Source organism: Lepidochelys kempii, chromosome 5 (assembly GCF_965140265.1).
Source record: "Lepidochelys kempii isolate rLepKem1 chromosome 5, rLepKem1.hap2, whole genome shotgun sequence".
In the NCBI taxonomy this organism is placed as follows: Eukaryota; Metazoa; Chordata; order Testudines; family Cheloniidae; genus Lepidochelys; species Lepidochelys kempii.
The window spans coordinates 114,184,401-114,208,471 of NC_133260.1; the positions used below are offsets into that span (position 1 = coordinate 114,184,401).

The 24,071-nt window shown below is 42.3% G+C and overlaps 1 protein-coding gene across 1 annotated transcript; it reads left to right on the plus strand.

Annotated features, from left to right (window-relative positions):
- The first annotated feature begins 431 nt into the window (after positions 1 to 431).
- Positions 432 to 5,149, plus strand: DMRTA1 (DMRT like family A1). The gene is made up of 2 exons (XM_073346287.1): positions 432 to 996; positions 4,008 to 5,149. Exons 1-2 carry the CDS (start codon positions 591 to 593, stop codon positions 4,853 to 4,855), a joined length of 1,254 nt encoding a protein of 417 aa, XP_073202388.1. The 5' UTR covers positions 432 to 590; the 3' UTR covers positions 4,856 to 5,149.
- Positions 5,150 to 24,071: the final 18,922 nt, after the last annotated feature.

Sequence of the window (24,071 nt, forward strand, 5' to 3'; positions counted from 1 at the left end):
GAACCTCTGGAGTACATAATCTGGTGGTCCCTTCTAGCATTAAACTCCATGGCTTTTGCTCAAATAAATGTGTTAGTCTCTAAAGTGCCCCAAGTCCTCCTTTTCTTTTTATGGCTTTTCTGAAATCCTTTCATCTCCTTCGGCAAAAGGGGGAACTGAACCTGAGTCTCCCCCATCCCAGTTGAGGGTCGGGCCCCTATTTGTGCTCGCAGAACTGAGCCCCGAGGAAGGAACCAGGGAAGGGCTGGGCAGGAGGGAGACACCTGCAGCTCTCGCCGCTCCCTCAGCATGTACCTGAACTCGCACTCTCACAAATTAATCCCACCCTCTCGCCAGTGTGAAGCAACTTCCTCGGCTCCTCTCAGTGTGCCCAGGAGGGGAGCAGTGGGGGCCCCACGCGCTACCACCCCGCCCCTCTTTTGGGGGCTGTCCCTTTGCAAGGGGCGTGGCGCTGCGCCCTGCTCCACCCGCGAGAGACGCTTAACTCCCCGCACCGGGAGGCGACAGGGGCAGACGGCGGCGGCGGCTTTCCCCCGGCCCGGCCCACAGGCGCTGCGCCCTTCTCCCCGGGAGCTGTGCGGTGGCCGGGCATGGAGCCGGGCAGCTCCCCGGGGCTGCCCCCCGCCTTCCTCCGCCCGCCCAGTCTCTTCTTGCGGGCGGCGGCCGCGGCCACTGGCGGCTCCTCCAGCCCCTGCTGCCCGGCGGCTGGGGGCCCGGAGCGCGGCGCCTGCTCCCCGCGGACCCCGAAGTGCGCCCGCTGCCGCAACCACGGCGTGGTGTCCGCGCTCAAGGGCCACAAGCGCTTCTGCCGCTGGCGGGACTGTGCCTGCGCCAAGTGCGCGCTGATCGCCGAGCGCCAGCGGGTCATGGCCGCGCAGGTGGCCCTGCGCCGGCAGCAGGCGCAGGAGGAGAGCGAGGCCCGGGGGCTCCAGCACCTCCGCGGGCGGGCGCCGGCGGGCGGGGGCGTGAGCGCGGAGCTCCAGCCGGGGAGAAGAGGTGCGCGAGCGGGGCGGGGAGCGCGTGGGGCCGGGGGGGCCCCGAAATCCGGGCCCCTCTGCAGCAGATGCTGACTTCAGCGTGGCCACGATTTCCCCGAAGCGTGTGTGTGCGCGCGCTGGCGGGGCTGGGCAGCGGCCGTGTGGACGGACGGCGGCGCCTGGCGATACGGGGAGCTGCCCCGGTGTTCCCCACGCGTTAGGGGGCAGATGCCCTAAAAGAGCGCTGCTCCCGCGTGGGCTCCCAGACCAGAACCTTATGTTCAGTGCTCCGCACCCAGCGGGTCCTATCTTGACGCTTACTGCCAGATTTTCAGAAGAGCCTCATGCACGGAGCTCTTCTAAAAATCTAGCCAAGGTTGCGCGTTTTACCAGTACAGTGTATGTACATATGTATTGCATATTTATGCGTATATAGGGAGTATATCCTTAGGTACCTAAAGAGGCAGTTGGGTGCCCAAATCCCTTTGTGACTCTAGATCGTGGTGTTACGCTCTGGCCTTTAGTTTTTCTCTCTTACAATACCGTGCATGAATGATATGCACAGCATATAAACGCTCTTATGCTTTTTATTAAATATGCAATTTCCTGTTATCTGTTTCATGTGTAATGTATTGCATTTTGGAGTATGTGTGTGCACACACATGATCTAACAAAATGCAATATGTTATGCAGTAAAATAGGAAATGTCATATTTAATGTAATATGCAGTGTATTAATAAGTTCAAGATAATATCAGCAATATATGGCCTCAGTTTTGTCAACTTTTAGGCATGTGTTTAAGTTTAAGCACGAACAGTAGGATAATTCAAATAAGTGCTCAAGTGTTTGTGAGATCAGGGTCTTTATTTTTGCATATATATATATATATATATATATAAATGCTAAATGTGCAATGTTATGTTATTATGCAGGATACTGTGTTGCATATTAAGTATAGTAAGCAATATGTTATCTGTGAAATATACGTCATGCAGCTTTTACAAATAAAATAAGAGACTATCAGTTTTTTTAAAAAAAATACCCATTTTGTAAGTTTAGGAATATTGTGTTTATGAAGTTGGTGTCATGATGCCACAAAGAAGTGGATAGCTTTTTTTAAAAACAAAAACAAAGCAAACTATGGTTTCTGCTGATTTTCTTGCATTTTTGTTAAAAAATTTATCTTGCAAATTCATACTTAAGGATGAAGTCCATTTACACTACACTGGACTATAGTGACTAAGGGTGGCAGCATCAGGTCCTTAATCCTTGCTTTTGGCAATAGTTTTGATATACAGCAAAGTTAACTGAAAGACTCGCATACACATTTGGGTATTTGATCATGCATGTATGGGAGATCATTCAGTGGTCTCTGATCCTGCAAAGGCTTAAGCATCATTGAAATCAGTGGCAAAACTCTTGTTCACTTTAGTGGGTGCAAAATCAGCCCTTATAGGACTACATATGCTTATAAGCCTTTGCAGGATTGGAACCTTAGTTTTTAAACACTGAAAATCTATGTGGGATGGTTGCTAACAGGATTGTACAAATATGAGAAAGTTTTCAATATTTACATGTTTGTAGGGCTTCTGATTTTAGGTTTTAACTGATAATAAATCAGTTTTTATCCAATAAGCACGAGAAATGGTTACTTGTATTTAACAACTTGTCTATATAGAACAGTAATGCGGACTACAGTGGGTGTGATTTCTAAAAAGTACTAACATGCTCAGCCTTAATTGGTCTATGTAAATCTTGCTGTAGTACACTAGAGGTTCCCTAGTACACTTCAGTGTCATGCTGTTTGAAATTGTCATGTTCCTTTAACATTTTACTAAGAGATTACTCATTTCAGTATTTACAAAGAGAGAGCCTTGGGGGAAAAAACCCTCGATTTTTTTGAACATCTACCTAAAGTGCAAAAATTGCTAAAAATAACCCTTCGAAAATTTAAATTAATAAACCCCCCAAAACAGAAAACCCCACATATATGCTACAAAGAAATTATGTATATTTTCCTCTAATTAACCATTAAAGCCTTAATTCTGTAATTTGTGTGCACAGGTGGACTCTTGTGCCCATGGAGAGTCCCAATGAAATCAGTGTGCAGGCAAAAATGTTTACCTGCATGGGAGCAATAGAAGGATAGGGGCCTAGATTTTTGTTCTGGGCATGTCCAATATATAGTTATTGCCTCCCAAAAAAGGTATTGACGTGATGTAAGTACTATGCTGAACAATTTGGGAAGTCTTGCATCATTATTCATTTTAATTTCAGTTGCCTTCTCTGTCTGTATCTCAGCTAAAAATAAGAAAATCTGGATCTTTCCCTTTAGATGAAAGAATGTTACTCAGTGAGGATTACCCATTGTTCAGTTTTTTTTTTAAATGAGTCATTTTTTCTTCTTCATGAGCATAAAAAGTAACTAAAGAGTGGGGAGGACTAAGCTGATTTTCTGCTTCCTCTCCCCAGTCTCTCCCTAAGTCAAAATCAACTGGAGGGAATTTCCTCAAATTTCCGCACAAAATGGCACTGAGCATTCTAATGAAAGTCTGAACTTAGGAAGGAATTCTGTTGGTGAAGAACAAGAAGGAAGAGAATCCTGCCTGCTCTCTTAGCCCTGCAGAGCCAGCATGGCTGTTTCATCACTAAAGTGAGCTAATATAACTAAATAAACAGGGAGAGTCTGATGTTTTCTTATTGTATACCAGCACAGCTCCATTGAAATGAATGAGCATCTGGGCAAGGATCCCTTGAGTACAAAGGTGCAATTTTTTTATTTGGTCATTTTTCAGATTTCAGTCTTAATTACACTGTTCATTGCTTTGAATACCAAGGGATAAAATCATGGCTTCGTTGGGGTCCTTGCCAAATTTACTGTTTACTTCAGTGGGGCTCGGATTTCACCCTATATCTTTTCTTGGGAAGTGTAATGTGTACTGTGTGGAAATTTTGGTAGCTATTTATAAGACTTTTGAAGGCTAGTTGGCTAGTTTTAGACTAAATTTAATCTTTTTTTTTATTTCCCAGAAGAACAGGTGCAGAAGTATGACTCGTACTTCAGGGTGTTAGAAGGTCCTGTAGTCCTATCACATCCTCCTCCCCTGATATCTTCGCCTGAGTCAGCGGAAGCTAGTGGAAGCTGTAGAGTGAAGTCATCTGGGCTGGAAATCTCAGAAAAGGAAGAGAATGTTCAGTGTCCTAGTCCGGAGCAGCAGTTGGAAGGTGTAGAAAGTTCAGGATCTCTTTCTTCTTCAGACATGGAATCAGGAAATGAAAGTGAATGGTCCAAGGATTTTGCTGCCCCCCGTTCCAGTCTGCCTGCTGCTGCTTCAAGACACAGAGACCCACTTGGCATTCTCACCAAAGTCTTTCCTAGTCATAAACGAAGCAAGCTGGAGAGTATCCTGCAGTTCTGCAAAGGAGATGTGGTCCAAGCCATAGAACAGATCTTGAATAGGAAAGAGAATAAACAAAATGTCAAAGACTTTGCAAACCCATCTAGATCTGAATTTAGTGCCTTACACAGAGCCTCTAGTTTTAGCCTCACAGGATTAGGTGTTGGAGCATTTGGCAATACATCAGCTTTCTCCCCTCTTCAAACCGGTTCTACATCATTTGGAAGTGCAACAAATCTTTATAGCCTAAACCCTAGATTGGGGATTAGTCCTCTAAAACTGGCTTATTCCACCCCTGGAAGAGGGCTGCCTGGATTTATGTCACCCTACTTAACACCTGGACTGGTTCCAGCTTTGCCTTTTCACCCAGCAATGGACTACTCCTTTTCAGGAGCGATCAAGGATGCGTCTTACTTTCCGAGTAAAGAGTCAGTCACTAGCAGTGGAATTTTCTCAAGGTTAAATCAAGAAAACCAGTAGTGCCTTTAGCATATTCCCTTTCGTAATGCACGTGCAAAATATGCAGCTGTGATGACATCTGGACTAGTATGTCGAGCCTCAAAGGATGCTTTAATCCCACAGTCCATAGAATATTATATTAGAGGTGGCAGAACACTTCCAGTTCCTTTTTAAAAGAACATAATGAGGCTTTAGACACCTTTTGAATGTGATTTTTTTTTTAAATTTTAATGTAAAATGGCTTGCAAAACTCAAATATTTTTAAGCAAAAAAGAAAATACTTTAAATTATGTATTTTTTCCATCCAGAATATCTGCTGTGAAGAGCTGGTTTCAAAATTAGCACTGATTTTGAAACTGAGTTTTTTATTATACATATATTTTGTTTGTATAATGTCTTCAAATTGTTTTGTAAATGAAACAATAACTAGGATATATTTGTCTGTGAACAGAAATAGTTGAATTTTAAGGAAAGTCCATTATAACTTTCCTCTCCCTTTAAAAAAAAATGTTTAATCAACTCTGTGTACTTATTTTTGTTTGCATCATTGACTTTGGAGATTTAAAACTAAGACTTTCAAAAATGAGTCCTTAATGTTAAGTTGATAAATCCATAGTTAGCACTAAAATAAGCAACGTGATTTTTCAAATGATCTTACTGAAGTAAATAGAGGCTGCAGGGTGCTAACACTTTTGAAAATCAGGCTCTTCTTTTAGGTGTCTAAGGCCCTGATCCTGTAAAAATGTATGCACATACTTAATTCTGCATTCTGAGAATTGCCCCATTTAAGTTACAGTGCTTGATTCTCAATTGTGATCCATCAGCATAGCTCAGCTGAAGTCAGTAGAACTCTGCTACTTTAAGTCAGCTGAGGATCTGGCTCATAAGGTGTAAAGTTAAGGATGAGTGAACATTTTTGAAGTATCAGGGCCTAAATGTGGATGTAGGAACCTGATTTTAGGCACCCATTTTTAACAGCGTTAGTCCAAATGTAAAAACTGTACTTCAGTGTGGGGTTTGAATTTCTGAAAATCAGTCCTTTGTATACACTGAATACAACCCCTATTTTGGGTTGTAGTTTGGATTTTTTAATTTTTATTTTATTTTATTGTATTGTGGATTTTTTTTCATTCATAAAATTCTTCTCAAATGATGACGGCAAGTACGATTTCTTTATACATTTATTTTTATTGCGAGTTTTGTAGACCTTATGTTGCGAATCTCAGAGCTAATCAGTGAACAAAGTCAAAGCAAATGAGCACCATCTTCTGGCCATTCTAGTTTATTGCAATTTGATGGCAGTTTGAAAAGAAAATTAGCATTTTGGTTCATATCATAAGGAATTTATTTTTTAAAATCTGCAAAGGTGAGAGAGGTTTCTCTTACATATGCTGGTATTTTAAATTTTCCTTTACTGGTTACAGTATGAATTTTGGAGAGTTGCTGTTTAAATAATAGGAAATGTTTGTATATTACAAAAAACCTGGTTACAAGTGAGGCAGAGTCAAAACCTGCTCTCTCTACTTGTGTGTAAAGTCCTATTGATTTCAGTGGGATTCTTCTTTTGTGTAAGGACACCAGGATTGGGTCTCCCCAAAATATTTGAAACATTTGTTAAATTACAGGCACAATGCTTAGACTCCTATCCTGCAGACTTTTGCATATATGTGTGCTTAATTTTGCATATTTGAGCAGTCCTGCAACATGACTGTATATGTGGCTAAAGTCAAAGTTATCGCAGAATCAGAACTATAGGACTGCAGAACAAGAATGGGAATTTCTCTTAGTTGCATGTAGCAACTAAAACAGAGACATGCTTTTGAGGAAGTATTTGATGCTGATTTTGTTGCTTGATATCTAGAAAACATAACAAAAGTCTGACTTTGGGCCTGATCATGCTCCCACTGAAGTCAGTCTTTTTTGCTGTTTATCTGGTAGAACTAAAGTTTATTTCAGTCAAACATCAGGGCATTTTCTACGTGCTAAGAGGACCTGGGTAGGGTTAGGCATAAGCAAAAAGTAAACAATTATGAAGGCTAATTATATGGAGAACTGGCTTGTTAAATTATATCTTCTGAATGATTATATTTTATCAAAGAATGCAACAGTTTTATCGCTTGCAATTGATGGTATTTAGCATCAGTGGAAATTAGCAAGCTTTCAATATTAACTTATTTTGAAGTTTCAGTAGATGTCCCTGCTTCATTTGATTTCAGTGAGGCCCTAAGTCAGGAAAGCATGGCTGTTCAGACATTTAAGCATGTGCTTTAGCAGGGATGGATTTAAGTATGTGCTTAAGTGCTTTCCTCAGCTGAGGCCAGAATGCCAAAATAAGGGCATGTCTATACAGTGGGGCAATGCACACTACTGGGTTGTGATTTCTAAAGCTCACCAGTGTGAGACACACTAATTGGTTCATGTAGACCCTGCTGTTGCACACTAAGAGTACCATAGTGCGCTTATAACATTTTACAGTTTTAAACGGCGCTCCATTAGAGTACACTAGAGAACATTTAGTGTGCAATATGCTAGTACACTGTAGAAATCACACACCTGTAGTCTGCATTGCTGCACCATATAGACAAGCCCTCAGCTTGCCAAATGGTATTGTTCTTACTTGTTGTTTTTCTGTTGCTATTATTTCCATAGATGTAACTAAGAAAATGCCTTACTTGTGAACTAAGAATCCCAACCATTTACACAATAATATTAAAGTTTATAGGCTTATTTGAAAAGTCCTGCTCTTTGTCAGAATTTGTAGCTATCTTAACGCACTTCCTTTTTGTAAGAGTTGGAGTGAATAGCCCTTGCCCTTTGTGAAGCTGTTTCTTTCAACTGCATTATGGTTTTTACTCTCATTTTCTCCAGTACACTAGATTACACTCCAAGCCCATATCATCACTTGTTAAATCTATCTCAGTGGTACATCTCAAGCAAGATGGAGATTCCTGTGAGAGAACAGGTTCTGAAATGCCAACCTAAGACCCCTGCTTCATAGCACACAGTGGACTTGATCCTGAAGTCCTGAGTGAGGATTTAGGTATAATATACTCCTATTCACTGTTTTGCCCTGGATTTAACCAAGGATGTACTTAAGTCCCATAGATTTCAATGAAACTAAAGCATACTCATAAAGTTAAGCATCGGTGCATTGCTAAACAGCCATGGAATTATGCACTGGGTGAAAATTAAGTTTAAACTTTGCTGAACTGGGTCATTAGCCTTGGTTTCCTCATTCAGAAAACTGAGATCAGTGTTTTCCCCTGTTAAGCACTCTGAGATCTCCCAATGAAAGGTGCTATGGTAAGTGCTAAATATTATTCCAGAGCTCTTCATTTTCTTTGAAAGTTGCACATCTTTGAATGTTTTAACTGTTATCTTTTCACAGAGATGATTTAAGGGCAAATGCTTTAAAACAGTGGTTTTCAACCAGGGCTGTGTGTACCCCTGGGGGTACGTAGAGGTCTTCCAGGGGGTACATCAACTCTAGATATTTACCTAGTTTTACAACAGGCTACATAAAAAGCACTAGTGAAGTCAGTACAAACTAAAATTTCATACAGATGTCTTGTTTGTTCTGCTCTGTGTACTGTACACTGAAATATAAGTACAATATTTATATTTGAATTGATTTTTAAAAAAAATATATAGTAAAAATGAGAAAGCAAGCAATTTTTCAGTAATAGTGTGCTGTGATACTTTTGTATTTTTGTGTCTGATATTGAAGGAAGTAGTTTTTGAAGTGAGGTGAAATTTGGGGCTATGCAAGACAAATCAAACTCCTGAAAGGGGTACAGTAGTCTGGAAAGGTTGAGAGCCACTGCTTTAAAAGTCACCATAGATGGGGTGGGTGAGAGTTAGAAAAGAACTTAGAGGGGAAAGAATAACTAAGATGAGAATGGTTTCAGAGAAGCAGCCGTGTTAGTCTGTATCCGCAAAAAGAACAGGAATACTTGTGGCACCTTAGAGACTAACCAGTTTATTTGAGCATTAGCTTTCGTGGGCTACAGCCCATTTCATCAGATGCATAGAATCGAACATACAGTAAGAAGAGAGATATATACACATACAGAGAACATGGAAAATGTGGAAGTTGCCATACCAACTCTCAGAGGCTAATTAATTAAGATGAGTTGTTATCAGCAGGAGAAAAAAAACTTCTGTAGTGATAATCAAGATGGCCCATTTCAGACAGTTGACAAGGTGTGAGGATACTTAACATGGGGAAATAGATTCAATTTGTGTAATGACCCAGCCACTCCCAGTCTCTAGTCAAGCCCAAGTTAATGGTCTCTAGTTTGCAAATTAATTCTAGCTCAGCAGTTTCTCGTTGGAGTCTGTTCTTGAAGCTTTTATGTTGCAAAATTGCCACCTTTAAGTCTGTTACTGAGCTTTTGAACACATCTTAATGGAGTCTCACATCAGCAGTGTTTGCACCCTGCTCTGCTTCAGCTCCGTTCCACCATCCTACTGCTTCTAGGGCAGCTCATCTGGTGCCACCCACCACCCTGTTCACTTCTGCCTGCATGTCATATCTTTTCAGAGCGTGAGCTCCTTGGTGCTCTCCCTGCATGGTTAGAAAGCACTCAGCGTACCTTGGGCACAACTGCTGTATAAAGAATCATCACTTGAGGCTTGTAAGACCACAGCCGTTGTCAGCTTTTTACTTTGCAGCCTCATTGGTTACATCAGTTTATGCGTGAAACGGGTTCAGGAGGGACTGTGTGGCTTGGTTTGCAAACCCTGCTGGATTAGCAGCAGAGGCTTGGTCAGCTCCCTGAGGTGAGGGCACTGTAAGCTGCCCTCTACCTGTGAAGTGTGGCTGGATGCTGACTCGATGCCAGTGACTTGTCCAGTTCTACCACACTGGGAAACATGCTACAGAAGTGACAGAGGGGTGGGATCACAGAGGAATCCCTTCCCAATCACTGCTCTGAAGCACTCTCCTGCCTTTCCCCTGGGGAATCTGTATCTTGATGTCTGAACATAGACTTACTTACACTTCAGAATATCCATAGCTCAGTGGTTAAAGTACTCTCCTGAGAGGTAGGATTTGAAGAGGGCTCTCCCTTCTCCCCCCAGCACAGAGAGGGGAATTGAATGTTGGTCTCCCACATCCCAGGTGAGTGCTCTAACCTTTGGGCTAAAGGTATAAGGTGGACACCACATTCACAGCTTCCTCTAGTGGTGGTGGGATTTTCACAGATGCCCAGTCTTGCTGGTATGCTCAGAAGCTGCCAACCAGATTGGGCCCTGCATGTGAGATAAGTGTTAGGCCACTTGACATGTCTGGTTTGTGATTCACTCTAGTCCATTGCCAGGAGATAGACATCTGGATGCCTAGAGGGAGGCAGCAGTGCACATGCTCAGAGGCAGAAATTTAGGCATCCAGGGAAACTTTACCCTGAAAATTTAGGTGTCAAGTGTGTTTAGGAGCTTATGGGACTCAGTGGGAGTTTTGTGGATTGCAGTGGAGCCAAAACTGCATCTGAGGCACAGAAACCAGAGACTTAATAGCCTAAGTCTGGGATTTAGGCACCTAAGTATGTTTGCGGGTCCCACTCTAAGCGTTTTGCCATTGACTGCAACGGGATCAAGATGAGGGCCATAGCATTCATGTTTTATTCTGTCATCAACTACTATTGCTCACTAGAGAAGATTAAGAACTAATTTGGATGTTAAATGGCTAAATTCTTTAGGGCTCCTATATTAGAATAGTGCAGTACAGTAGAACCTCAGAGTTACGAACAGCAGAGTTACGAAGTGACCAGTCAACCACGCACCTCATTCGGAATGGAAAGTAAGTAACCTAGCAGTACTGTGTTAAATGTAAACTACTAAAACTATAAAGGGAAAGTTTAAAAAAAGATTTGACAAGGTAAAGAAACTATTTCTGTGCTTGCTCCATTTAAATTAAGAGGCTTAAAAGTAGCATTTTTCTTTTGCACAGTAAAGTTTCAAAGCTGTATTAAGTCAACGTTCAGTTGTAAACTTTTGATAGAGTAGCCCTAACATTTTGTTCAGAGTCACAAACATTGCAGAGATATGGACAACCTCCATTGCCAAGGTGTTCGTAACTCTGAGGTTCGACGGTAATATTTCCAAATGACTATCTTGAGAACTGAGAGGGGAGCAAGGTCTCCTTGCATATTCTTGTGGGTGGATATGGTTTTTACATGTAGTACAATATATGCTGCTGAGAAAACTTAGTCTGTGTACTCCTTTTTCACAAAAACTTTGCTTCTGTAAGAGTTTTGCAAAAAATATCAGATATTATACCAACTTGGAGCAAAGCTAAACCTTATAACTTCACAACAGTTCAACCAATGCTACTTGTGCATTGGTCTGATTATGTCCTCAGTTACTGGGGACATAAAACTTTGAAATTCAGTTGTGGCCAATAGCTATGAGCTTTATTCATCACCTATGCACTCCCTATCCCAGCATGCACTAGGTTCAGTGTAAAAACCCTTGCAAGGATTCTCTGTGTAAAGTATCTTTAGTTGTTCCAAAATCCTAGTCAGCAATGAGGAGGGAATGCTCCTGGGTCGTTATGCTAGTAAAGAAATGAACAGCCTAAAATACGAATATTTAATTACTAGAAAAAATCCATAAGCTTTATGGGTGCAGACATAAAATGGATGGAGCGGTTTGGGTGCTCATAAGCAAGAGAGAGGTCTTGTCTATCACTTAAATCAATGTAACTTACATCCCTCGGGTATGAAAAAACCACCCCTCTGAGTGACATAAGTGACCTCGACTTAAAGTGGTGTCTGCACTGCACTTTCGGCAGGAGATACTCTCCCGCCGACAGCTCTGCGCCTCTCCTGGAGATGGATTAATCTTGTCAACAGGAGAGCGCAGCTCCATTTATGTAGCACGGTAATGAAGACAAGCTGGCTATGGTGTCTGAAATTTTAGTTGAACAAGTTTTCATTTGGCCATCAGGTGGCAATAGTGACAGTGAATAACAGAAGTGCTAGAGAAGGGTTGGGTAAGCAGACCCTGTACTGTTTCTAGTAAGGTATCTAATACGTATTTAGGTATGTAATGATACCTAGGGGGTGTTTAGGGTAGTCAGGTACGTGTAGGAGCATTTTCAAAAGAGCCTAGGCACCTAACTCCCATTTTAATTAATGGGAATTAGGTGCCCAGATGCTCAGACCCTGCTGAGATCTCATGAGGGATCAGAGACACTATAATCCCTGTTACTGAAACTAACTATTTCAAATATCTTCAATGCAACAGTTAACAGCATAGGAAATCTGGGTCCTTTTAGAAGCCCTAACTCAGGAGAACACTACACCGAAAGCCTTATGACTGACAGCTCTGTGCTCACTACCAGAGGAGCAACTAGATTTAAAATGGGACTTAAACCTCCCAAAAGAGCAAAACTGGGGAAGTGAAACCAGTGCAGCATGCTCTCCCTCCACAGGGGCTGAAGAAGCAGCTCATAGCTCTGCTTGGTCTTCAAGAGGATTGCTAGGATGGGATCAGGAAACACCTGGATTCATGTAGCATGCTTCCCTGGCAATGTCTCAGCCTGAACATCCAGCATTCTGCTCTGCTCTGCATTGCCCTACCACTGCAAAGGAAACAGCACCACCCAGGTATATGTGTGTGTATTGGAGGGGGTGGCCATTGGCAGAATGATTCCTGAGGGGGCTTGCCAGCCTGTCATGGGAGTGAGGAATGTCCAAGGACTGACTTTCTGCAAAGCCTCATAGACTTTAAGAGGCTCTGTAGGACTTGGGAGTTATTCAGCCTATACTCGTTGTGACCCATTGCATCTCTCCTTTCCTAGAGGGAGCATGTAGCAGAAGCATCAAGAGACAAACCTTGCAGAGTTTCTTGTATTCTGTAAAGATACGGGATGAAAGAGAGCAAAAGAGAATCTAGGCCAAATAGCAGGAAAAAACTCTTCAACTGTGGAATAGTCCCTCGAGGGCAGTGACAGAATCCCCTTTGCTGGTGGAAACATTTAAGACTAGATTGGAAAATACGCTTCACAGAACAGTAGGACACTGGCAATGGGGTAGACTAGATAAAATAACATACCTTTTCCATCTCTGATGTCTTATGTTCTCTGATTATTTATCCATTTGCAGTCTAGTGCTTGTGTAACCAACTGTAGGCTACTACTTCCAGACTTGCTACTGCATAAGTTATGAGCGAGGCCACAATTTCTGTGGATGTGAAACTTGACTTCTTAGTGTCGACCCTATGCTATTTGTTTTTATGTAGGAAAAATTAAAGAAATCAAAGTGCAAAAATGAATGGTCAATTGCAGTCTAAATTCATTTAGTGTTTCAGAGGTCAAGGTATCTTGAAAAGTCATTTACAAAAATACTTTTGTTTCTCACTGGTCCTTAGAGAAGCATGTTGTACTGATAAACCCCAGCCTTCACCCATCTGATTTCTTAATCTTTGTCTCCTCTCCAAGATACACTATCTACCTGGAGATTCCCCTTCCCCCCCATAAGTGAAATTTCTTATTAGAACTGATTTAATGTGAAAATGCCTGAAATGGAAGAAATTTTCAACAGTGTGGAAAGCGTTACCATTATAAAGAAGTGCTAATCAAGACACTTTATCACCATAATGAACCCAGATAAGTCAGAAGAACTCTGAAATATCACAGGAAGCAGGCAGCTTCTCTAAGTGCCAGTTAATTGAAGCCAATGGTACCACAATACTAGTTGAGACTGGGAGATATCTCTTGAAGACTGAAAAGATCTGACAAAGTCTGTTTCCATGGCGTGACTGGGTGAAATTAAGAAATGTATTCAAGATCGTGGAGATAACGTAACTTCCCTGAATGGAACAGCTAATGTGTTGAACACAGAGGGTGAAATTGAGTGGCAGAACTCCCATTGACTTCGGGTGGGACAAATTGCAGAACCCAGAGGGAGCAGTGTTAACACTTTGTGGGAAAGATCATCATTGACTTTACTAGGGCAACATCTATTTACTCCAGCTGAGGATGTGGACTTTAGACTTAATAACAGGATGGAAGACACCATTAGAAAAATGCTGGCTATATCTTCACAATGGACTGGCTGCGGAAAAAAATTTCAGGTAGATGATGAGCCCCTTACTCACATAAGTAAGTAATTAATATCATGAATAGTCCTTATGCAGTCAATGTGAAAGATTCACAGTTAGGTCCTGAAGATTGGACTATTCTGTGGGTGCTGGGTTTATGACAGTGAGAACCGTACAAGGCCACTTTTCCAGAATGTTTGGCCCATGCTGATGTTGCATATGCATTTTTATAACTTGTAAATTCTTTTTTAAAAAATGCACACAATCCTATTCGCTTCTGCTTTTACCTCTCTTAATCAATGAACAGAAATTGCTCATTGTTTTCACTTGAGTATACCAGGAAGAAAACCTGCAATTGGTCAGCTTTTATTCACACTTCACAGTTACCACGACAGCAAGGCAGTGATTCCGTATTGAGTGGGTGCATGCAGTGCACTGGAGCTAAAGAAGTTTGCCTAGCAGTACCAAATAGGACAGGCACTCATGTCCTGTGGCCCTAGCCATATAAGGACAGCAACGCCTCAACCCCCTCAGTTCCTTCTCACTGCTTGTGGATCGAGTCAGAGTTCCCCTGTGCTGCCCTAAGAGCAGTGAGACCCTGGATGATCAACTCCCATTTTGACCACGGGGCATATACTGAGCCCAGTACTAATGACATCAGCACCAGCGCTGACTGTCTCCATGCTGGTTGCATATCAGGCATCATCAGACCTGCTTTGCCTCTAAGTCCCAGACTGTCTACTGGTTCAAGAGTTCGCTAGTGCTATGGCTTCCATCACCTTAACCTCTGTTGTACTTGTGACGTTACATTCGATATTCTTTATGGAATTATGCTTATGATGTGACTATGACATAACTAAGATGTTTTATACAAGATGGGTCATATGAGATATCATTGAAAAGGTTATGATTTACTGAATGCGATTATCCAATTTGTATGCATGTATCATTTCTGTATCTAAAGTTAGGAATATAGACTATGTAACAATTACAATTGGGTGTGTATTTGGGAGAGACCCATCAGACAACAGGCCAGCAGATTTGATGGGCCATCAGGAAGAAACAACAAGACTGTGAAGATACTAATCCCTTTTTCCTGGGAGGCATCCTGGGATGTAACTGTGACATTACTAGGTCAGGTGGTCTTGTCACCTGATACTAAACATTATCTTGGACTTCTTGTAACTTTCCACGAAATGGAGGGGGGTGTGTGTTCAGGTTTGGGAAACAAGATTCCCGCCATATATAAATCTTATTTAAGGGTGAGAAGAAGGCAAACGGGACTCTCCTCCATGGCCTACCCAAGAAGAAAGAGACTGCTGAAAGTACCTGAAGGGACAAAGAAACCAACCTGAAGGGAAAGGCAGGGGTGAGTCCAGACTGAGATAGAGGTCAAGTCTGTAAGAAAAGAACTGGAACTCTGAGCTACAGAAACCCTGCACCCTATTTAACTTCAACATTTAGGGTGAGAAATTACATTTTGTATCCTGTTTCTTTAGTGAATCAAACTTAGTTTGTGTGTTTTATTTGCTTAGTAATCTACTTTGTTCTGATTGCTATCTCTTTAACCACCTAAAATCTGCCTTTTATAGTTAATAACACTTGTTTTGTTTATTATTAAACCCAGTTTATGTAATTTCTAACTGGGGGAGCAAGAAGTCATGCATATCTCTCTTCACATTGAGGAAGAGGGCAAAGTTTTATGAGTTTGCGCTGTGCAGATTTGTCTATACAGTGCAAGACAACAGACCTTTGGGTCTGCACTCCAAGGGAGGTGGGGCAAGCCCCTTAAGCCTAGTCTTCCCAGAGCTGATCTCAGTATCTGTGTCTTTCTGCAGCTGGGTGTGGCCCTGCCTGTATGTGTGCTAGAGGAGGCTTAAGAGCCTGGTTAAAGGGGGCCCAGGCGGGCTCAGTGGTATCTCAGTACATCAGGTGGCATCCCGGATGTGGGAGTTCCAACCCATCACAGTACTCTTGGAATCCTCTGGCTGCATCACAGAGCTACTTGGCTCATCAGCACCACAGCTTGCACCACTCAGGCCTCAGACAATGGAGTGGAGGCTGATGCTGGGCCTGGCACCAATGGCCCTGTCAACATTGGTACATCCTTTGTCACCATCATTGTCTTGGCAGCAAATCTCTTCATTGAGTTTGGTACCACTGTAATGACACCTCTCTAGATACCAGGTGGGAATGTCTCTCATTTGGTACCACCTGGTGCTGATCCTCCATTCCTCTTTGGCACCAATACTGCCCCCATATTGGGCTTCAGATGAGTCTGATGGTTTGTTTGCCCCTTTAGGGTTGGCTCCCCTGTTGTGACCAGAGAACATCCGGGACACCACAAGATCCAGGTTGGGGTCATCTCTCCCTTATTATTGGGTAGGCAGTCAGGACAGAGATTCTTGGCCCAGTGACTACTGGCCACCAGAGGCCTCCTTGGAATCCTTGTGGTGTTCCTTGGTCCCTGAGGTCCCACTCCTTGACATGCTCCAGAATGAGATTAGTGGTCCCAATGTTGGCTCCTGCTCCCAAGCCATCTCTATTGCAAGTGACTGCAGAGCCCCCTGGACCTCTGGGGCTATTCCAACCAGATCCTGTGGTGCAAGAAACAGAACCCATCATCGGCACAGCAAACTGTCTCCACATCTTTCCTGGATGATTCTGCCATGTCAGAATTCTGCTCTCCCGCAGTACCTGAGGCCTTTAAGAGGTATCATGACCTCCTGAGGTATATGGTTGCTGCCTTGGGTATTCAGGTGGAATTCCTGCAGGAGAATACATATAGGCTGCAGGATACTCTCCAATCATGAGTGCTGGGGAGAATAGCCCTCCTAATAAATGAGTCTCTCTTGGCACCCACAAAGGCCCTCTGGGATACTCTAGCTTTGTTGCCTCCCACCGTGAAGCATTTGGAGAAGTGGCACTTCATCCCTATGCAGGGTTTTACCCCCACTTGTCCGCTAACTCGCCAATGGTCACTGCAGCAAATGCCAGGGCAAGGCAGGGGAGGTATAAGTCTACTCCGAAGGACAAAGAGTCCAAGAGGATGGACTTTATGCGGAGGAAGATTTATACATCCTGTTCCCTGCAAACGTACATCATGAACTAGCAGGCATTGCTCTCTAAATATGACTTTTTCAATTGGGCAGCCATATCTAAGTTTACAGACAAGTTGCCAGAACCTTACAGGGAAGAGTTGATGGAATTCACTGCAGAAGGCTGTATGGTGGCCAATGCCTCGTTGCACTCATCTTTGGGCGTGCTGGATGCTGCAGCCAGAATTATGGCCGTGCCCAGGAGGAGGACGTCATGACAGCAGAATTGCTCCCGATGTGCAGCAGACCATTGTTGACCAACCATTTTATGGTCAGATTTTGCTTTCAGAAAAAAAAACAACGAAACCCTGCTCTCTTTTAAAGACTCCCTAGCTACTTTACACTCTTTCAGAGTAAATACTCTGGCCATGAAGAGATGCCACTATAGAAGTCAGCAGCAGTACTATTCACACTGTTTGTTTCGGACAGTGCTCCCTTCCTGTAAGGAAGCGAGACTATTCCTGCAATGGCCACAGATCCCAGAGGAGAGGGTGCTCTGTTTCTGGGTTTAACCAGCCGGCTCATCCCATTACCCAGCATCCAATAAGCACCCATTTTGTCTCATGTGTCCAAGACAGTGATTCAGTAGCAATCTCTCCTTCTCGGTCCACCCCCACCCCCGTCCGGGAACAGGCTAACTCATTTTTACAGTGTTTGGGACTTGATTACCATGGACAACTGGGTCCTGAGCACCCTCAGATTGGGTTATACCATACACTTCCTCTCTGCCCATCCATGGGAAGTCAGTGTTTTCAAACCTGTGGCAGGGAGGCTCTTGAAAGGAGTCACTCATCTCCACCCTCCGGTTAAAGAGCTGTTTCCTTTGTAAGACCTTATTGCTGTCTTAGCGACTCTTATGGGGCTGCCTTTCGAGCCTCTGGCAACATCCATCTTTCTCCCTTCCATGTCAGAAAACTGCTTTCCTTGTGGTGATAATGTCTGCAAAAAGGGTAGGTGAGTTTCAGGCTTTGGTGGTGGAGCCCCCTTACATGCAATTTTCTAAACACAAAGTCATCCTGTGGCCACACCTAAGTGTTTTTTTTTGTTTGTTTGTTTTTTTTTATCCAAAGTGATTTCCCAACTTCACTTGAACCAAGCTATATATTTACTAGTGTTCTTCCCTAAGCCACATTCAACCCCAGAAGTTCAATGTCTTCACAAGCTGGACGTCAAGTGAAGTTTTAGCTTTTTATCCAGATGGGACCAAACCTTTCCCCTTCTCATATGCAGACTGAATGAAAGGTCAAGTGGTCTCTTCCCAGACAATTTCCAGTTGGATATCTTCCTGTATCATGACAGCATTCGAAGTAGCCCAGGCTATGGCTCCTCAAAGGGTATGAACTCATTCCACAACATTCAGGCAACATCGACAGCATTCCTAAGTGACCTTCCTATATTGGACATTTTTGCAAGGCTGCCACTTGGTCCTCTGTGCGTATTTTTACAAACCACTATGCCATTACTGCTGTGTCCAGATCAGATGCCAACTTTTGAGAAGGCAGTCCTGCAATCTTAGTTAAATAGGCTCTGAGCTCTATCTCCTATGAGTAGTGTTTGTGAAACACCTAAATAGAATACAGGGCTGCATCTACTTGAAGAAAAATCTGGTTATCTACCTGTAACTCTTATTCTTTGAGATGTGATGGAGACATGTATTCCACCGCTCGCCCTCTGTCCCCTTTGCGTTGGAATCTGTACTTCTGATGTTTGGTGGCCAGGCACTAAGAAGGTCGGCATGGCACTGACCTGGGGAAGGGATAAGACTGCAGGGTGTGAACATCACTCCTATGGGTACTGCTAGGCAAAGTTCTCTGGCTCATGAGCACTGGGTGTGCATATACCTCAGTAGAATGCACGGCTGCATCACATTTTGAAGAACAACAGTAACAGGCATGTAAACATATTTTTTTCCTGGGAGAAGCAATCAGGATCCCCTTGGTAAAATTCCCCTATTAATTTGAAGGAAAGAGATATTTCAAGCCAGAACATCAGCGGAAATCTCCATTATTTAAATAACATCATGGTTTGTTAATATCCACAAGGAGCAGACAGATTCTTGGATAGTAAGGTCTTGTCCTAAAGAACCACATAAGATAATATAAAACGTAGGTTTTAATTAAGAAATGAATTGACCAGCATAGAGCTTTCCAATCCCACTAATTAATTGTTAAACTAAATCTTCAGTGGGATTGTGTGTGTTCAGGTGAAAGCAAAATTTGTGCCACTCCATTCAATAGATGTCATTGTTGTGTTAACGCAATACAGAGGTCCACAAGTATTCACCATTTTGGAGCCTTAAAATTCCACCTGACCATCTGTTCTTCCCCTTCCCCAACCACAAGAACTTGAGGCCAGATTTTTTAAGGAATTGGATGCCTTGAGATGCAGATAGTGATTAGTAGTATTTTCAAAAGCAGGTAGCTCACCAGGGGAGTATTAACCCAATGGGAGTTAGCCACTTTTGAAAAATCCCACCAGACATCTGTATGCATCTCTAAGTACATAAACACTTTTAAAAAGTCTGGCCCTTGGTGCTCCTCAATGGAATTCACCCTGCAGAACAGGAAATTGATTAGAGGTCTGAGGTTCCAGGATGTGTAGCATTTAACCCCATCATTATCACCATGTGATATCACTGGCCATCTCTCAAGACATAGTGTCTTATTGTGCTCTGGGTTATAGTATTTTTCAAATCATTGACCCAGTTGGAAAAATGGGGATGTCCCACATCACTGGCAGCAGGAAGAGGCATCCTACCAGTGTAGGTAGAAGTAGACAGAATACTTTGGAACCAGGGGAAGCACACACAGAGCTACAACCACTATATCCCTTAAAAAATCACAACATGAGCTTCCCCATGAGTGTTGGCTACTGATTACCAGTGAGTGGAGGAAGGAGTTGGAGGTGGATTGTGGGACAGATCCATCAGTGTCCCATTTGAGGTGCCAGGTGTTGCTATCAGTGGTGACACTTCCCCCTGACCTCACGCCTTGTACTCACAAAGCACAAGTACCAATTTTGGCTGCTTCCTGAATAGATGCCCAGTGGTACAGGGGCTCTTTATGCCTTGCAAACCAAGGCAGAAGAAGCCAGAAGCTGGTTCTATATGTAGCTGCCATACATAGGTATAGTGGGGTGATAACCAAACAGTTTCAATCCTATTTTTTGTAAGTTTTTTTTTCTTTCTTTTGCTTTTGGTGGATGGTGTCATGGATTTAATGTTATTTTCACAATTCTTTTAATAGCTGAATTCTCTTGCAAATATTTAAAGTCTTAAGTGTCTGGTCACATGGGAGTAACTGTCTCAAATTGAGATATGAGAGTTAATTGTTATCCCTGATACTCTCAGACGTACACATCATTCTTGATTATGTTGTTTTGGACATACTCATAACAATACTCACTAGGTGTCTCAATAACTTCACTTAGGCCTTGACTCCATGCAAACTTGCAGTGGTAGAACTAACAGTGTTGTGTTACACCAGCGCAAGTTTGTGTGTAGACACCCTTATTTCTGTTTTAGCTTACTTCAGTTTTTATAAGGTACACTAAACTGCAACAAGCCACTCTTAAAAAACCAAGTAAGAGTGTCTATGCTGACACAGGTGTTTTGAGGATTAACACACTAAAGACTGTGAAGTGCTTTGATATCTACTGATGAAAAGAGCTAAGAGCTAGGTATTATTAGACAAACTTCCACCCGTTTAACTAAATTGGTTTGAAAACACAACTTTACTTACATAAGTGCAAACAAGGCCGTGTCCACACACAGACTATGGACTCTTAGATTTGAGAACCTAGGGGTGAGAGGCAGCAAGAGTGAGCGCAAAGGAGCTCTCTCTCTGAGTTGAGGCTCCTGGGATCTGTTTCTGGTTTGCCACTTACTCTGTGGGCTTGAATAAATCCTATAGGCCAATGTTTTCAAAAATAACCATTGATTCCGGGAGCCTCTGTTTCTGGATGTGCTCTCTGGGACAGTCGGGGACTGATTTTTTTAAGAGGTGCTCACTAGAAAAACAAACTGTTTACAGCAAGAGTAATTGGAAAAACTTACCTAAAGTTGAGGTGGATTCTCCATGACTTGGAGTCTTTAAATCAAGCTGGATGACTTTCTAAAACAAATGCTTTAGTTAAGGCCTTCTACTTGGTGAAATTCTATGGCCTGCATTATGCAGGAGGTCAGACTTTGTGAGTTAATTGTCTCTTCTGACCCAAAATCTAGAAAGCTATGATTCTTCCAACCCCAAATGAAGCTAATGGTAGTGGTGGGTGATCAGCATGTCTGAAAAATGAGGCCCTAGGTGTCTCAGTTTGGGCCCCCCAAAATTAGCTGTGTAGTCTTGACAGTAAACCTTATTAATCCTCTTCCCCCAATAGTTATTTTCTGTCCACGGTTTTGTTGATGAGTCACTGTGTCTTCACATTGCCATTTGTTATACTGGCGAAAATCTGCTTAGTGTCCAACTGTCAGACAGCACAAACTGGATTCACAGATAGTATTGTGACCCTTTCATCTGTAGCATTATGACCCTTTCATCTGTGATTCTCTATTCCCTGTGAATGCCAGCTATCCTTTGTCAGTATCTGTTAAGGGAAGAATCAAATGCTGGTAAATTAGATATTGGTTTAGTTCCATATGGGAGTGTAATGCTTTTATCACTACAGGCAAAATGTTAGAGAACAAAAGGTGGGTCAGTTGGTATTCCTAGAGCAAGAAGGAGCCAGCCAGTATATATCAAGTAGGTATAAATTATGATACCCCTTGATGTTTGTAGCTTTCCCTATTGTATATAAGATTGTTGACTATTTCAGTGTTACGCTTGCTGTACACTAGGATTTTACATCAGTATTGCTAGGTCTCTCAAGGGTGTGAAAAATCCACATCACCCAAAGGATGTAGCTGTATCGACCTAACCCCTGGTGTAGACAGTGCTAGGTCAACAGAAGAATTCTTCCAAGAACCTCTCCCATTGGCATAGGTAGTGTCTACAGAGATGTGGTACAGCTGTGCCACTGTAGCATTTTAAATGAAGACAGGCCCCTAGTGAAACCATTTTCCCCAAACAATTGATTTTAACACAAAAATGGAATATGGTTGTTGAAGTATATCAAACACTTCACGTGTCACTTTTAATCAGCTACATCCTCCTGACACATGTTGGATATTTAAAAGAAGGTCATACACGTAACTCCATGAAGTGTGGCAGCTATGGATTACTTGTTAGATGACAGTGCGTGTGTGTGTTGTGTTTACAACTTTAAGAAGAGGCCTAAAGGCAGAGAAGAGTGCTTATGACTTCAGCTGCATATTTTGCACACACCGATACATATTTTGTATATGCAATTACTTGTGTAGACCTTCTGCCAAAAGGAGGAAGTTTCATTTACTTTTAAAGGAGAAGAGGAATTGCCATCTGCAGTCACCAGGGCAGCCCCATGTTTCCATGGCAGGATTAAAGACTTCCTCCCAATTGCAGAAAGAGAAGAGGCATCATTTTGAAAGCAGGTGCCTTCCACCAAAACTGCCACAGAGAAAAGCTGCTGTTAGCCTCATTTATGTTTCATCCTGGGCTGTCTGCCAGCACAACTGAATACTGCCAGAAGCTGTGAGACCTGAGAACCTGCAAAGGGCAGCTGCCAGCTAGCTAATTCACCAACTGGTATTGCCAGCATTCCCCTGGCTTGTGGGGCACAAAGAACAAGATGCATGAAGTTGCTCTGGTAGAGCTGGGGACTTTATTGTGAAAGACCCATGCCTGATCTTATGTGAAGATATGAGTACTTTTTGTATTACTGCACCTCTCGCTCCCCTTAGATTAGAGCCAGACAATCTCAGTCCTCATTTCCCTCATATGATCTCCAGCAACATTGAGGTGACTTCTCAACATCACCACAGTGTATTCTTACCCTGGGAATTTACATTAGTAATACCGTTTCCATTACACTGTAAACTGGTTGGGGTAGGGATATCATGTACACAGCTGAACGTATTAGGGATGGTTAATAATAAGCAAAAGCATGTGCTTGGCATGCACACTGGTTTCCATTAAAAAGGAAACATTTTTCTTATATTAGCACTGACTTTATTATTTTTAATTCCAATATTTAGTCCTAATCTTGTGGCAAAATAAATTCTCAGTAAATCGTGTTACGGTTGTCATTAAAAAGGTGACTATGTGGTTTGTTCTTTCTTGTAAGGTTTACATGTTGACTAACTGAAATTAAGAAAATTGGTTTACATGTTGACTAATTGGAATTAAGAAAATTAATAGTTTTTCTTTTCAGTGCCTTTGCTTTTTTTTTCTTATGAGCAGCCTCCTCATCCTCCCTAGAGCTACGCATAGGACTCACGGATTGAACGGACTGCCTTGTTTCTAGTCAATAGCGCAAAGGCTTTTTCTCAACAGTGAACTCTACTTTGTCTGGCTACAGGCGAGGAAAATGTTTTGAATCAGAACCATCTATAACCTTCTCCCCAAACGTCAGGTGAATCCAAACTTGGGCTGCCAAGCAATTAAAAAAAATTAATTGCACGGTTAAAAAAATTAATTGTGTGATTAATCACGCTGTTAAACAATAATAGAATACCATTTATTTAAATATTTTTGGATGTTTTCTACATGTTCAAATATATTGATTTCAATTATAACACAGAATATAAAGTGTACAGTGCTTACTTTATTTGTATTACAAACATTTGCACTATAAAAAACAAAAGATATAGCATTTTTCAATTCACCTCATACAAGTACTGGAGTGCAATTTCTTTATCATGAAAGTTAAACTTACAAATGTAGAATTATGTACAAAATATAGCTGCATTCAAAAATAAAACAATGTAAAACTTTAGAGCTCACATGTCCGCTCAGTCAGCCAGTTGCTCGGACAAACAAGCTTGTTTACATTTGCAGGAGATAATGCTGCCCACTTCTTGTTTACAATGTCACATGAAAGTGAGAACAGGTGTTCGCATGGGACTGTTGTAGCCGGTGTCACAAGATATTTATGTGCCAGATGCGCTAAAGATTCATATGTCTCTTCATGGTTCAACCACCATTCCAGAGGACATGCGTCCACGCTGATGATGGGTTCTG

What these genes read in the sequence shown, in the direction of transcription:
- DMRTA1 (XM_073346287.1), top strand. Translation starts at nt 591, where the DNA reads ATGGAGCCGGGCAGCTCCCCGGGGCTGCCCCCCGCCTTCCTCCGCCCG. An exon ending in GCTCCAGCCGGGGAGAAGAG is followed by an intron (nt 997 to 4,007) that starts GTGCGCGAGCGG and finishes TTTATTTCCCAG; the next exon opens with AAGAACAGGTGCAGAAGTAT.